Raw genomic sequence first — 14650 nt, 5'->3', positions numbered from 1 at the left:
CTACCTCATCTAAGTACTTTGAGTTCTCTTTCTCGGCCTCTTGCTGAGCCCTCTGCCACTCTTCCCTCAGTTTTTCCTGTTCACGTTGATACTTTTCCTGTCATGAAAGGCAGAATGTTAATTGTAAAAAAAAAAAAAAGATGCTTTTTTTCTTAAATTAGTAGTTTCATTTGGTAGAGAATTCTTTTTTAAATTTACCCTATCACACATTAACCCAGAGATATCAAATTTCCTGGGTTTCATTAAAATAGACAATGAAATACTATTGAGGTTTGTTTGTTTACACCTTTCATTATTACTCTGCTTTAAATTCATTAAAAAATTATCTACTTAAAAATAACTGGAGAACTTTGTCAAACAGGATATAATAAAGAAAATTAGCATTTCATGGACAATGGAAGATCAAGAAAAATTTAAATATAAGTCAGACTTGTTTTGTTTTTTAAAGGTAAGTGACCTGATCTTTTCTGAATATATAATGGAAAACATCACATAATACAACCAAAAAAGCTAGACTGCCTAAAACCCTCTCAACATAACAAAGGTATCTCTCTTTGAGATATGGAATTCAATGCACATTCAATGACTATATCTATGCCGATATATTTCCATATCTCTCCACTTAATCCTAGTATTTCTACTGAGTTCCATCTTCATATCACCATCTGCTTTCTGAACATCTTGTACAGGATGATCCACATTTCAAACTCAATTCAATTAAAACATAACTCATTTTCTTTTCCCCCAAATTCTGTCCTTTTCTGAATTTCACCATTACTTTGGGGGCACCAGCATTCTCCCACCAGGTTTAAACCTTATTGTCATCCTTGGATCCTCACTTTCACTCACCTCATGTAACCAATCAGTTACCAAATGTTGTCATCTCTACTCCAAAGGACCTTTCATATATGTCCCTTTCTCTCCATTCACGGTCACCACCATAATTCATGCCTTCATTCCCTTTCTCTTAAACTACAGAATAGCCTCCTTATTGGTTTCCCTGCCTCAAGTCCATCCCCATTCTATTCCATTTTCAACATGACTGCCAAAGTGACCTCTAGCATCTCCCCTATTCAATAAACCCTAATGGCACTCTGCTACTCACAGGATCAACTATAGAGTCTTTTATTTCACATTTAATCCTCTTCACAACATGGTCTCTTCCTACATTTTCATTCTTCTTAAATTTTCCTTCTCTCCAGGTATGATATAATCTTGTTATACCATACTCTACTATACCATATTATACCATACCATACCGTCCTATTTTAAAATTTCCTTTACTAGCCATCTCACACACCACATTCCATTAGCGGTCTTCAATTTTTTCACAATGCTTGTTTCCATGATGCCATCTATGGCTTCTTTCAGGAGTCAGTCCTGATGCCACTTTCCTGGTTTCCTCCTCATCCCTCAGCTGTTATAACTTTCCCCTCTAAGGTTTTATTCAAACTACTTTATTAATTTAAGATGTATCTATTTATTCACATTTTGTTTCCTCCATTATAATGAAAACTCCTTGAGAGAAGGGACTGTTTTTCCTTTTTTGTTGTTGTGTCCCTGGCACTTAATACAAAGTAAACACAGTATAAATGATTAATAATTGATTCATTCCTTCATTTAGAACCAAACTCAACTGAAAATTTTTCAATTATGTTACTACCTTTTGGATTTAATAAGATTTTCTTTCATCCTCTTTCATTTTCATTGGTATCTTTTGTTTTTGAACCATTTTCCAGATGTAACCCCCTCCCCTTGCCTAACTTGAGAGCATCCCTTGTAACAAAGTATAAAAAAGAAAAAGAAAATTGGGTTTGGAGGGCACAAGGGAACAGTTGTATAAAACTATCTAATATATCCATGGAATTTGCCATGGGTTGCATCCATGGCAATCCATCTCTCCAGTGAAGCATGCATTTTTATTATCTCTTCTCCAAAGTTAAGCTATGTCACTATTTTTTTCCTTTTTAAATAATTGCTTTTTAGCAATGCCATTGAATACATTGTAGGATTGACCAGATAGACAATTAATAGGCAATATTTAGACTCTAGGCATTTGTATAGTTCATCTTTACCTGCAACAAACGTTCCTGTTCTTTCTGCCATTTTTCCTGTCGTTTCCTCTCTTCCTCTTGATCCCAAGCCCAACGACTTGGAGCATTGATGGTTGGAACTGGAAGCTAACATTTCACAAGAGAGTTAGTAGGAAAAGGGGGGAAATATATAACTTTTTAAATTAATTTGGATAGGTGAAATGCTAAACTATACCCACAAAGATGCAAGATTACAATTTATAGGTCTACCACACTTTTAAAAAATCTACACTAAATGTTTATGAAGTTTTTAATTCATGGTTTTTAAAGTCACTGATGTTTTCGATTTAGAAAGATAGTTTGCTAATACTTCTTGCAACTTATACCAAAGAACAGCAGATATTTCTGCAGAGAAATTAGCAACCCCACCCACCCAAGATCATTTTATCTACTCCAATTCAACAAATAAATATTACTTACATCAGGCACCACAGAATCAGAACTTCCTGTATTATAATGGGAAACATACATCAAGTTAGAAATTTACTACTAAGAAATTTTCCCTCCCCCAAAATGGCATTATGGTATAACTTATGCACCAATATTCTGGGTTTTTAAGCAACATTTTTTTTAAACTTATTCATTCCAGAGTTTCATCAGTGCCTAGACATGTTTCAAGATATCAGTGAAAAAAGATAAAATCAGTCCTTTTTTGTTTAACTTGCTGGTATATTCCTAAACTTACAGGGAAGATTTTCAGTGTTCTCTCTTCCATAGACACAGTTTGCCTTACTACTGGAAGCTGTTTTTCCAGCATCTAAAATGCTCTGCTATATGGTATATTGCAATAAAAGTAATGTTTTAGGTGCTTGAATTGATTTAAATTTCATTTTCTAACAAGACACTACAATATACAAATATAATCATTATAGAGGAAATGCTTCATTTGCAATTCTCTTACAGTGAAATATAAAGTTATCTTTATTTTGTTCTTTGTATTCTCCTGATATGTGTATAAATGTATAAGTGTGTATATCTATATCTATTTATCTATCTATATGAATGCTATGCTGATAAAAATGAGGGAAAACATACCACAAACTATTTTTATATTTTGTAAAACATCAGATATTACTAAATGAGTTAATGAGTTATTATAACTTGTTACATTAAAATAAAACTGTTTCTTAAAAAATCATCTCCTCTGAAAAATGTCTGTTAGAGAAAATGCCAAAACTAAAATGGGGGAAAGAGTTAGTTGCTTTGTCCTGGCCAGTTGGGGTAAGGAGTATAATATTTAAAGTTACTTTTAGCAAAAGAATAAAACACACTAAAATGAGAGCACAAATACAACTTACACATAGAGACTCAATAATAAAAGTTGCTTGAATTATTTTATTTATAGGTCAACAAGGAAGCTTAGAAAGCACTGGAGAAGAAATGAATGTTCAATTCCATACTTAATATGTTCAAACCAAGAAAAATTACAAGTTGTCATCAAGCTAGTTTGTCAATATTTCAATAATCTTAAAAGTAAGAAGCAGTAACATTAGAAAATGGCAGCACATCCTGTTTGAATGTACTACCACATTTCAGATGTTGGCTCTTATTTTTAAGTTCTTATAGACAAAGTTGAGACACGACAGTTATCAAAGTAAAGTATTAGACAAATATGAAAATGTGAAAAAATATAGCATGCAGAAAGCAAAACAAAAGGTGGCAGCTCCATAGAACTACACCAACATAAAGGATCTTTCAAAAATTCAGACTCCCATACTTCTTGCTTCCATAACTGAGCTATTTTAATTCACTTCCAAATTAACAGGGCAGCACACAAGCAGCAATCCCTTCCTCTCCTTTTGGGGGAAAAAAAAGTCCCCTTGAAACAAAACTGATCTTTACTATTAGAGAACTTATCTCCAAAAGGAAAATATATCTATATTAAAAAAAACTTTAAAACTTAGAATCAAGTATATGTTGGTGTAATCTAATAGTATGCATTATACAGGGAGCAGTCAGGCTTGAACAAAGTTCCTCATTTCTTACTGTTACCCAGTGGAAAGAAGTATTGTGTTTTTGTTTTTTATTTCAATAGCATTTCAGTTTAGGAGTGGAAAAAAAGTTTTACAGGTATAAAAAGGACACACAAAGACCCATTACCACAAAGGTAGACCCATGAACTGTAAGAAAAACCTGACGACCCTGGGGAAAGAATGGAAATGGATTATGTTGCTTGGTCATAACAACAACAAATGATGTTGAAGAGGCTTAGTACCCAGCACCACAGATCAGTTAGGAAGAAAATAATAGTGGGAACAATTTCATGAAGGTACATGAATTGTTAGCTGTGTGGTTTACCTTGTTCAAAAAATTGTGATCGCCTTTTTAAGTTTTTCAAAGAAATAGGTTCAGATGCTAGTTGAAAAATGAAAAAAAAATAAATCAATACCATATCTTACTCATTTTAATCTATAACTCATGGAAAACAAATGACATTTCATAAAATCTGACATCTGGAAGAGACCACTGAGGTCATCTTGCACACAATAAGCACTTAAGAAATGCTTGTGGAATGATTGATCTTGTCCAACCCCCTAGGGACACATGAATTATCTCTACCACATCACAGACAAGTAGTCTATGCTTTAATGCCTTCAGTGATGAGGAGCTTCCTGCCTTGTGAGGCAGTCATGCCTTTCTTTTAAAACCACTTTAAAAAAAACTGAAGGCAATGGAGGATATGGAATGCTTTAATGCACATACACAGATGTTTTTAGTAGGTTACTTAGCATTCAAATTAGTAAAAGTAGTAAACTGATTCAGTAACACATTTTACCAGAGGGATATAACATAGCTTCAGCTATGGCAGTCAAAGTGCATAGCACCCAACTTAAAAGGCTCTCATTTTCCATCCATATTGAGTGCATTCTTAAGGGAAATCTCATTTTAAAAAACCACTCTCCATTGATGTATACTCATCTCCACTAATGCAAGAGTCACTGTTAATAACAGAATTGTCTTCATGTACTCTGTCTACTATAGCAAACCACTACCTAAGAAGGGAGAGAAAAGTAATCACGTAGAAATACCAGAAATGAGAGCTGACCTCAAATTGTGGGAGAGGGGAAGTTGGAATGTGGAAATAAATGAAAAAGTCAAATTAAATTCTCCTGAAAACGTATCAGTGTTTCTAGAAAGTCTAGATCTAGTTTCAAGATCTTATAGATATGACGGGAAAGACTGATCAAATTACAGAGCAAGTAGAGTAGATTGTATTCTATTAGTTCCCATTGATTTTTCACATGGTCTCAGGCTAAAAACTATCCCACCTGGATCAGTCCAAAAGAATGCAGATAATATGGTCACTTGATACTAAATTACTAGTTGAAAGCTTTGGTCCTTTCTTTCTATACATGAATTTTAAAGATGTATACTAAGGATTCATTAAACAGTAAAATCCAGCAGTATCAGGCCTAAACGTAACAGAATCATGAACACAAGGGAAGTGATTTTTATAAAAGGTTCCTCAAATAAATTATGCAATATAAAAACTCAAAATTAGAGTAGTATCTATTCAAGGCAATTTTTTTTAAAAGGCTATGTAAGAGAGAAGGGAGAGATGTAGTTAACTTGTGAATTTATACAAAATTTTCAGGCCTGGGCATTTCATGTTCGAAGGTACCAAACTTAAGCATGCATCAAGGCAAACTGGTACCAATATAGCTCCAAGATCATTAGCATGTAATACATCTTCCCAATAATAATAACTAGTATTTATCTGGTACCTAAAAGTTTGCAAAGCAACCTTTTGTGCCTTTCCTCTGAGACTATCCCCAATTCACCTTGTTTGCAGATAGTTGTTTGCATGATGCTTCCCCCTTCAGACTGTGAGCTCCTTGATAACAGGGACTGTTTTGCTGTTTTGTGTTGTGTGTTCTTTGCTTTTTTTTTTTTTTGGCAGGGGGGGGCGGTCCTTTGTTTTCTATGTATGTGTTTGCTTATGTCTGTTTATGCCTTTGTATTTCCTAAAACAGTACCTAGTAGACAGCAGACACTTGATAAATGCTAGTTGACTGACTTTACATATGTTATCTCATTTGATGTCCAAAATAACCATAGAAGGTAGATACTATTATTATTTCCATTTTATAGATGAGAAAAAAAGAGGCTGAGAGAGGTTAAGTGACTTGCCTAGGGTCACACATCTAGTACGTATCTGAGGCAGGGCAGTGTTTCTGACTCAAAGTTCAGCATCCTATCTACTATGCAATCCAGCTGCCCCGAAATGGTTCATCACATGAAGCTGCTTCCACTAGCAGTAATTGCCAAACAGAACTCCTAATATCACTAAAGAGGCTCTGATTCAGAAACAGCGGCCAAAGCTGGCAAAAATACATAATTAATCTCTTCCCTTTTATATTCTATTACAAAATGATGTTGTTAAGTAATTTTTCAATTGTGTCTGACTCTTTTTTTTTTGGAGGGCAATTGGAGTTAAGTGACCTGCCCAAGGTCACATGGCTAGTTAAAGTGTTAAGTTTCTGAGGACATATTTGAACTCAGCTCCTCCTGACTCCAGGGCTGGTGCTCTATTCATTGCACCACCTAGCCTCCCCTCATCGTGTCTGACTCCTTACAACCCTGTTTGGGGTTTTCTTGGCAAAGATACAGGACTGGTTGGTCATTTCCTTTTATAGCTCATTTTACAGATGAGGAAACTGAGGCAAACAGGGTGAAGTGACTTGCACAGGGTCACAGAGCTAGTAAGTGTCAGAGGCCGGATTTGAACTCACAAAGATGAATTTTTCTGACTAGGTCTAGCACTCTATCCACTGTTCCACCCAGTTGCCCCTCTACTAAAAAATATCTATCTTTTTAAACAAAGAAATTCATGACCCCTTTTAAAATCTGGTTTACATATTTGTTTTATCTCATATAGAAAAGGGACTCTGCTCCTTAATCTTCATTTTCCCTTCTACTCAGAAAAGGCTACAACTAGCATACAGTGATCCAGACCTTACTGCCTATGCACCAAGCACCACTCTAAAGCTAATTCAGCACTTAGTATAATTGAGCTCCAGTCCACCTGGTTGCAACTGGATCTGCGTGCTCCTACACTTTCAGTTTCAACTTGCAGCAGGTCCGTTTTTATTTCATTCAAAGTTATTAATTTTTACAACAGTAGAATCTGAGTCCTACACCTGTTCCCTTCACAGAGATGTGTGATACCATGAACATTTACCTTTGGGTTCGACAGAGCTGTTTTCACCACTTATGCCATTTATTCCTTTTGTTTCAATATTCTGTAAAGGAGAGAAAAGGCAGTTCATGTTATTTTCTCCAAATGGATTTTAATAATGTATGAACCAAGTTAACATTGTTATTCCTATTAAATACAAACATTTTCTAAAGAGGTAAGTTTGGCAGGCTATTGACTGCAGGTTATTAAATGCAGTTGAATCTTGAATATGTTTCAGTATTCTATAACATTTGCTTAAGGATTAATAATTAGCTACAAGAGTTGATGGTTTTAAGGTAAACCAGTCATAATTCTCCAGGAAACATTATAAGCATAATCACTATTCCACTTCATTGGTATGTATTAGTAATGAAGGTAAAAAATATGTTTTATTTTCTCACAACACAGAAGGACAGCTAAACATTTCTAAGGGAGAATGTCCCAGAAAAATCATAATGACGTTCTCAAAACAAAGCTAAATGCATATTTAACAGAAACTTTCCATTTAAATGAAGCATCTAGATTCTACATAAACAGAATATTCTTTCACTTTTGAAAACTCTACAATAATAACTGCTTCAAGAATTAAACAAATTTCTCACAAAATGATCTTTTTCAAAACTTAAAATTTAAATTCTCACTTTCACCTCATGTAAAAAGACATCAAATGTTGCTATATATGTAAACATAGTCTGCATAAAATCAGGAAGCATTTTATAGAATTTTTAAACTGCAGACATTCTTTAACATTTTCTTTCAATCTAGTTACAATCAAAAAGCATACAATAGAAAAATCATATTCTACAGCTCTCCTTAATACAACTCAAACTTCTGGGTTTTTATGTGGAGCAAAACTATCACATAAAATATTTAATACTGTAAGCATCCCTAAAATGTATGTTCAGACTTACCATGCATAGCACTCTTAAAACTTATAGCAAATAGAAGGCATTATAATTTGACTAAACACAAAACCAACACCCTTTTGTGTCCCAATTTCTAACCCCTCTAATTTCTACTGGAGTTTCCCTTAATATAACCACTTCCCACCTCTCAAAAATCAAACTTACAGAATTTTGAAGGCTTTTGGAGAAGTCACTCTTTATTGAAAAGTTTGGGACCTTCTCTGAATTGTAAACTCCAGAAGTTGCATCAATCCACTTAGTTTCAGGTGAACCTATAATTTTGGTAGCCATACTGGTGAGATTGAGGGTTTTATGCCGTATAAATGGCAGGGAAGGTTGGTCTTTGCCCCAGTCTGATTGGCACATCGAAATCAAGGAATGAGTATAGGCAGATGTCAAAGTGGAAAGAACAACGTTACTGACAATACATTCAAAGAAGAAAAAAATGCAAACACAAAACTGAAAGACAAATCAGGAAGGGAGCAGAAAAATGTGTTAGGGCTTTCATAAGCAGACCACCTTCCCCAAAAGACAGGGTTATGTTTAAAAAAAAATAACAAATACCAAAACATATAAGCAAATTTACTGAAATATACCATATGCCAAGGTTTAGTATTAAATGATATCATCAGAAAATTGGTCATAGTTGGGATGGAGATGAGGCTAGATAATTCATCCTCCTCAAAAAGGAGAAAATTAATGAGATCATGTAAATGAAATATCCTATAAACCTTAACATGCTATACAAAATGTTAATTACTACTGCTGCTGCTACTACTACTACCACCAGGACTACTACTACTACTTCTAAGGTCTGCACTGCTACCCAAGTAACATTAAAAGACTAGAGGAAGGGCTCCGGAATATTGAAGGTTCCCAATGAAGAATATAGGGGAAGATATGTATAGAGTCATACAGAAAGAGACAGAGGATGAGTGGCATTATGTAATACTGGAGAGAGTGACTGCATTGAAGAGATCATGTATTCACTAAATTATGAGAGTTGTGAATGGAAACCAGAAATACTCACATATTTCTTAAGAATCAACAATAGGAACATAATCTACCCTGTTTTCCTTTAGAGAGCAAAACTAGAATATATAAAATTGTAACAAATGCAATATTCAACACCTGATAAGTAAATATTGAAGAACTTTAAATACAAAGTCCTTCAATACATGAACTTACATTAGAATGTCTATACTGGATCTTAGATATGATAAGTTTCAGTATATTTGCTAGTGAAGAGATTTACAGACAACACACTAGAAAACATTCCAATTCTTTCACAATATCATAAAACAGCTTTTATAAAAATGTTGCTGCAGTGAGTCAAGACCCTCAACCAAAGACCAAATACAAGCACATATGGACACACACACAATACATGCAACAAATAACTCCTCACCATTTTTTCCATAACGCCTGACATCTACAACTAGGTTTCCAGTTTCTCGTGCATTAGCCATAATCTCTTCCCACTTATCTGTGTCCTTATTTGAAAACTTGGTGTTATTAACAGCAATAATTTCATCATCTACCTGTAGCTGAGATAATGCTGCTGGGCTACCTAAAGAAATTCAAAGGAAATTGAGCATCAGTTTGAATGAGAGACTTTTTTGGTCAGTCAGCATATTCATTTCAGGAAAAAAAAAGGGGAGGAGAATGACTATTGTGCCACTTTCCAGTGAAAGTAGAATAGAATATATGCAAACACAAAAAGATTGACAAAATAGAACTGTACAAAAAGTCATCAAAACAATAAAATGAAATGAAAATTTTAGCGTGAACTATACTATAGAACGCCAAAGAGTGTTCCATTTTTTAGTAGATATTTTGATTAAAAACCATTTAAAACCATAATGACAAGAAACCCTTAATTGATCCACGAAAAAAAAATTCCCTTTCATTAAAATACTGTAGTACATAATTTTTAAAAGTCATTTCCAAATGGAAAATTTGGAAACATGCAGGACTGGGTTTCAAATTCTAATGCCAAAATCATATGAGAACGAAACAAGATTAAATGTATCCACTTAAGAGTAATGCCCTCCAACAATTAAAATTGTTACCTTGCATTAATTACTTTTGTAAATTAAAGGACTACAAAAATAATTTTTATCAATGTCCACTGGAACAATAAATATCTGTTCCCCTTCTACCTCAGTCCTCCCCCAAAATGCATATAATCAACTTTATTCAAATCTAATGAGGGTTAGTTCTGAGTTCAGATAATATTTTACAAAGGTTCTCCCCTACTCCAGATAACAATTCCAGAAACACCACTGAGAAGGTATTCTCCTTTGGGGAACTCTCAAGAATTTGTAGAGACATAGAAGTTGCACCTACACTTATTCCAAGTACCTACAAATTATATAATTTAAAATATATGTAGGTAGGAAAAACATGGAGTTGGGTTAGAAAAAAATACTTCCCGAGTCTTCAATTGTTCTTTCATTAGTACTTGAGAATATAAAATTTCAAAAGCATCAAGTAAGCATAAAGTTTTAAAATGATAAAAATTTTAAGAGAATCTAGATTTTTAAAAAAAACCTTTGCAGAGGACAAGAGGAAGATAGAAAGGTAAAAGCATTCAATTCTGAAAACCAAGACATTCTGAAACCAGGAGAATATTGTCTTTTCCCTTCCTTTTTGCACTTTTTTCACGTACATTCTCTCTTGTTCTCTGAAATTCATTCATTTCAGTAGTTTTGTTTATACCCATTCTAAATACTACCTGAGAATAAAGTCCACAGTAAGGCTAAACTAGGAATTTACCTGCTTCAACTGACTGCACGAAGATTCCAGAAAAATCCCATCTTATTGTAAACCCAAAGTCAGCATCACTGTTCCCAGGACTGTGGATCATAATGATTCTCATATCACTGAACTGATCCTGAAAATGAAACATGACACAGTGAGATCAAGTGTCATCTGGCATCTACATGAGGAAAGTCCATCCACTAAGTAAATAAGGAAGCTTACAGAATACACTTTAATTATCTTAGGAGAAAATAAATATGAAAGGAATTTTCTGTTTCTTCCACAAACTAGGTAAAACCTTCTTGCTTATTGATTTCTTATAGTAATATAATTCAGATATCAATGCATTTCTCTTTTATACCCAAAAATAATACAAGAGGGTACCCTCCTAATACCTAAAATATCTTCACTGACAAGGCAAAGATCAAAAATATTGCTTTTTGCCTAAATCCAATTCACCACCTAAACTCATTAATTTGGCAGTTAAGATCTAGACCAAGAATGGTCTTTTCTAAGTGACAATACCCTCTGCCTAAATTTCCCAATTCATAAGCCTAGGGAACCCTACTTAAATGGATATATTCAGATACACTGGAATAGTATTTATGAAAAAGTATTAATTTTTGGAAGGTGGCTATGCAAATTAATGATAAACTCATCTAAACATGGTACATACATTTGGAGAGGATGTATGTGTTTGTTCCCAACAATATCCTCAATACTTCAAAGATAAATAATGGTATGTCTATAATTCACCTAATAAAAATTGGTCATAAACAACTTCAAAAAATTTTACTCTAAGGGGACCTTTGCAAAACATGGTTTGAGTAAAGGAAACAAAGACATTTAAAGTCATTCACCCTCATCCATCAGTGAACAAACTGTACATGTCCAGTTCCATAGGAAGGAGTCTAGTCTAACAAAGGTCTTTATGTTGTTCATCACATGCACTGGAAGTCCCACCATATTAAATAATACATTGATCACTATTGCTATGGTAGGATTTTGAGTTGAGAAAGCGTACTTAGATTTTGAGTTAGAATCTTCATGTTGCCACTCATTAGCTATGTGACCTTAGCCAATCATTTAAGATCTATGCTCAGTTTCCATATCTGTAAAATTGACATAATAACACTTGTTATACTAACTACCAATGGGTTTTTGCTGTGAGGTAATCACTCTGTAAAAGTGCTACATACATGTATATCATTATTTCAAAAAATAACAATTATATTCATAAGGGTAAAGACTAATAACATCCTGCTAAGAAGAGAGATTATTCATCCTTACTATTCTTTAACCCCAAACTATGGGATACTGAGAGTAGTGATGAGTCAATGAAAATAAGCAGTCAGTAAATGTTGATTTCTTTCTATCTTTACCATTCCTACCAATTGAAATAAGAATTAAAAAGCCCACAAAACTACAGGATTCAATGCTATGTAAAGCCAAGGAATGAAATGCTAGGTTTGATTTCCAAGGTTCTAATTGAGGTTATTTAGCTGGGAAAGGAGAAGATGGGGTTTGGGGGGAGGTGGGGAGGTGGGATTTAATAACCAGTTTTAAAATACATGAAAGGATACTTTGTAGATGGTGGTTAGTGGCCAATATCCATTCACCAAAGAGAAAATGAAAAAGAATGAGCTTAACCCACATGAGGAGGAATTTGGGAAAGACATGAGGAACTTCCTGACCAGATGGATTATGTGCTCATGGACTGCCATTTGCTGAAAAAGTTGTGAAATCTCTTTTGAAAGATTTTAATGAAAAAGAATGATAGACCTCTAACAGATGATGAAGAAGATGGACAGTAGCTATTGACAGATAGGTGGCATAGTAGACTGAATTCTGAGCCTGGAGTCAGGAAGATATGGGTTCAAATCCTACTTCAGATAGTTCTTTCAGATAGTATGACACCGGGCAAGTTACATGAGTGCTCTTAGACTCAATCGCCACATCTGTAAAGTGAGAAAAATAACAGTACCTGTCTCATAGAGTTGTCATTAGAATCAAAATTGGATATTTGTAAAGTACTTCAGCAAAATTAAGTGCTATATATCAATAGGCTATTATTATAATGATATCATTAGAGAGTTTTTTTTAAATAATGAAGATTAACGAAACATAATGGAAATAAAAATGGATTGGGGGGAGGGGAAGGGGTAATCAAGAGACATGGGGTCTAGTCTGAGCTCTTTCCCTTCCTACCTTATATGACCAAGGTCAAATTATTTTACCCTCTCTGAACTTCAGTTTCCTATCTACCGGTATAAAATGAGAAAAATTGATTGGATAGTCTCTAAGATTCTTTCTAGGTCTACAATTCTATGATTCCATTCAGGTATAACCTGCTCACCACAAGAACCAGTAAAGGTTATTTCTCTCCCTCCCCCTAAAAAATACACCACTAGGTATTTCCTTTAAAGCTTCATAGAAGAAAAATAATTATTTCATTATTTTTTGCCCTTTATTGATAGGATGGAAAAAGCTAAAATTCTTAGTTACTGGTTTAAGGGGAGGGAAGGTGAAGGATAAAGGAAGAAGGGCAGAACTCCAAAAGAGTACTTTATTTTAATTGTTAACTTTCTCTTTTATAGTAGGATATAAAACCAAATGTTTATCATGATCAATAAATCAACATTGTAAAATTGATCATATTTCTCCAAACTAGGATTCACTTTAGCCACGTATCCACCCTAAGCCCTGAGCAGCTATGGCAGTGCCAATTTGTGCAATAAATATAGCTCAAAAGCACTAATTTTATTCTTAAAATGATCCAGAAAAAAAAATGCATAAATTGGCAATTTATCATAGTTAATGATAAATTGATAAAAGTTTTGAAATGGTGGCCATAAACTCATTTCCTGGCTCTAATTAAACATTTAGCTGATGAATATTTTTACTTGGCCACACAAGGCTACGATATGAAAGCAAGGTCAGTCTTGTACATTTCTGTACTGCCTATTACTTGGAAAGCTATTCATTAGCTTAACCTTTTTCAATGGTAAAACAAGTTTGACCTTAAATAAGTGTGAACTAAAGTAAAATGAAAAAAAAAATGGGATTTTAGTTTTTGTTTAGTTTTTGTTCTGAGGAGAGGGTGGGTGGTGAAGTACTCCCTCAAATGATTATTTTGGAATCTTAAACTGTTATTTAAGTAACAATGCTTGGATGTTTCACGGGTACCTCAAACTCAGCATGTTCTAACATGAGCTTCTTTCCCATCAAATGCACTTCTCTTTTTGGATACCACTATACATGTCTCTGACATCATCATTCACTCCGTATTTGTTACTTATAATCCTTGTTTACTTCTCTCTTCCCTCTCATATCCAATCAGTTGTCAAGCTCTTTCAACTATACCTCTACTTTTCTTGAATCTCTCCCCCATTCTCTGTTCTCATCAGCAAAACCCATTCTAGTCCTTTTCCCTCTGTGGATTATTTTCAATTTATCCTTTCTATAGTTTGTAGTTATTTGCATGTTGTCTTCCCCATTAGATAGTAAGCGCACAGCAAGCAGGGACTGTCTTTCACATATCTTTGTATCCCTACCACTTAGCCTAAATTTTTGATTATTTAAAAACATCTATTCGTTTCCAACTGCCTGAGTATAAGTTAAAATTCTTTCACCTGCCATTCAAATGCCTCCACAATCTAACAACATTTTGTTTTCCAGTTTTATCTCATCCAGTTCCTTTTTATTCACTC

General features: G+C 34.2%; 1 protein-coding gene across 18 annotated transcripts in view; it reads right to left on the bottom strand.

Moving 5' to 3' along the window:
• The window catches only part of LMO7 (LIM domain 7), a 262077-nt gene that overhangs the window by 21858 nt on the left and 225569 nt on the right, over positions 1 to 14650 (bottom strand). For 12 of the 18 annotated variants that reach the window (XM_069066814.1, XM_069066823.1, XM_069066813.1 and 9 more), the window contains 8 exons: positions 10956 to 11073; positions 9586 to 9747; positions 8343 to 8530; positions 7276 to 7336; positions 4392 to 4448; positions 2514 to 2539; positions 2076 to 2180; positions 5 to 97 (listed from right to left, as the gene is read on the bottom strand). In XM_069066814.1, the coding sequence (XP_068922915.1) occupies positions 5 to 97; positions 2076 to 2180; positions 2514 to 2539; positions 4392 to 4448; positions 7276 to 7336; positions 8343 to 8530; positions 9586 to 9747; positions 10956 to 11073 (810 nt within the window). The remainder of the gene's footprint in view (positions 1 to 4; positions 98 to 2075; positions 2181 to 2513; positions 2540 to 4391; positions 4449 to 7275; positions 7337 to 8342; positions 8531 to 9585; positions 9748 to 10955; positions 11074 to 14650) is intronic. The other 6 variants (XM_069066817.1, XM_069066819.1, XM_069066829.1 and 3 more) reach the window with 2 other exon arrangements.

The sequence above is a fragment of the Petaurus breviceps genome, unplaced genomic scaffold (assembly GCF_028583685.1).
Source record: "Petaurus breviceps papuanus isolate PSGF00001 unplaced genomic scaffold, PetGlider_PUasm1.0 90730, whole genome shotgun sequence".
NCBI lineage: Eukaryota > Metazoa > Chordata > Mammalia > Diprotodontia > Petauridae > Petaurus > Petaurus breviceps.
The sequence above is the reverse complement of the archived record's forward strand: the minus strand, read 5'-3'. Positions and strand labels throughout refer to the sequence as shown.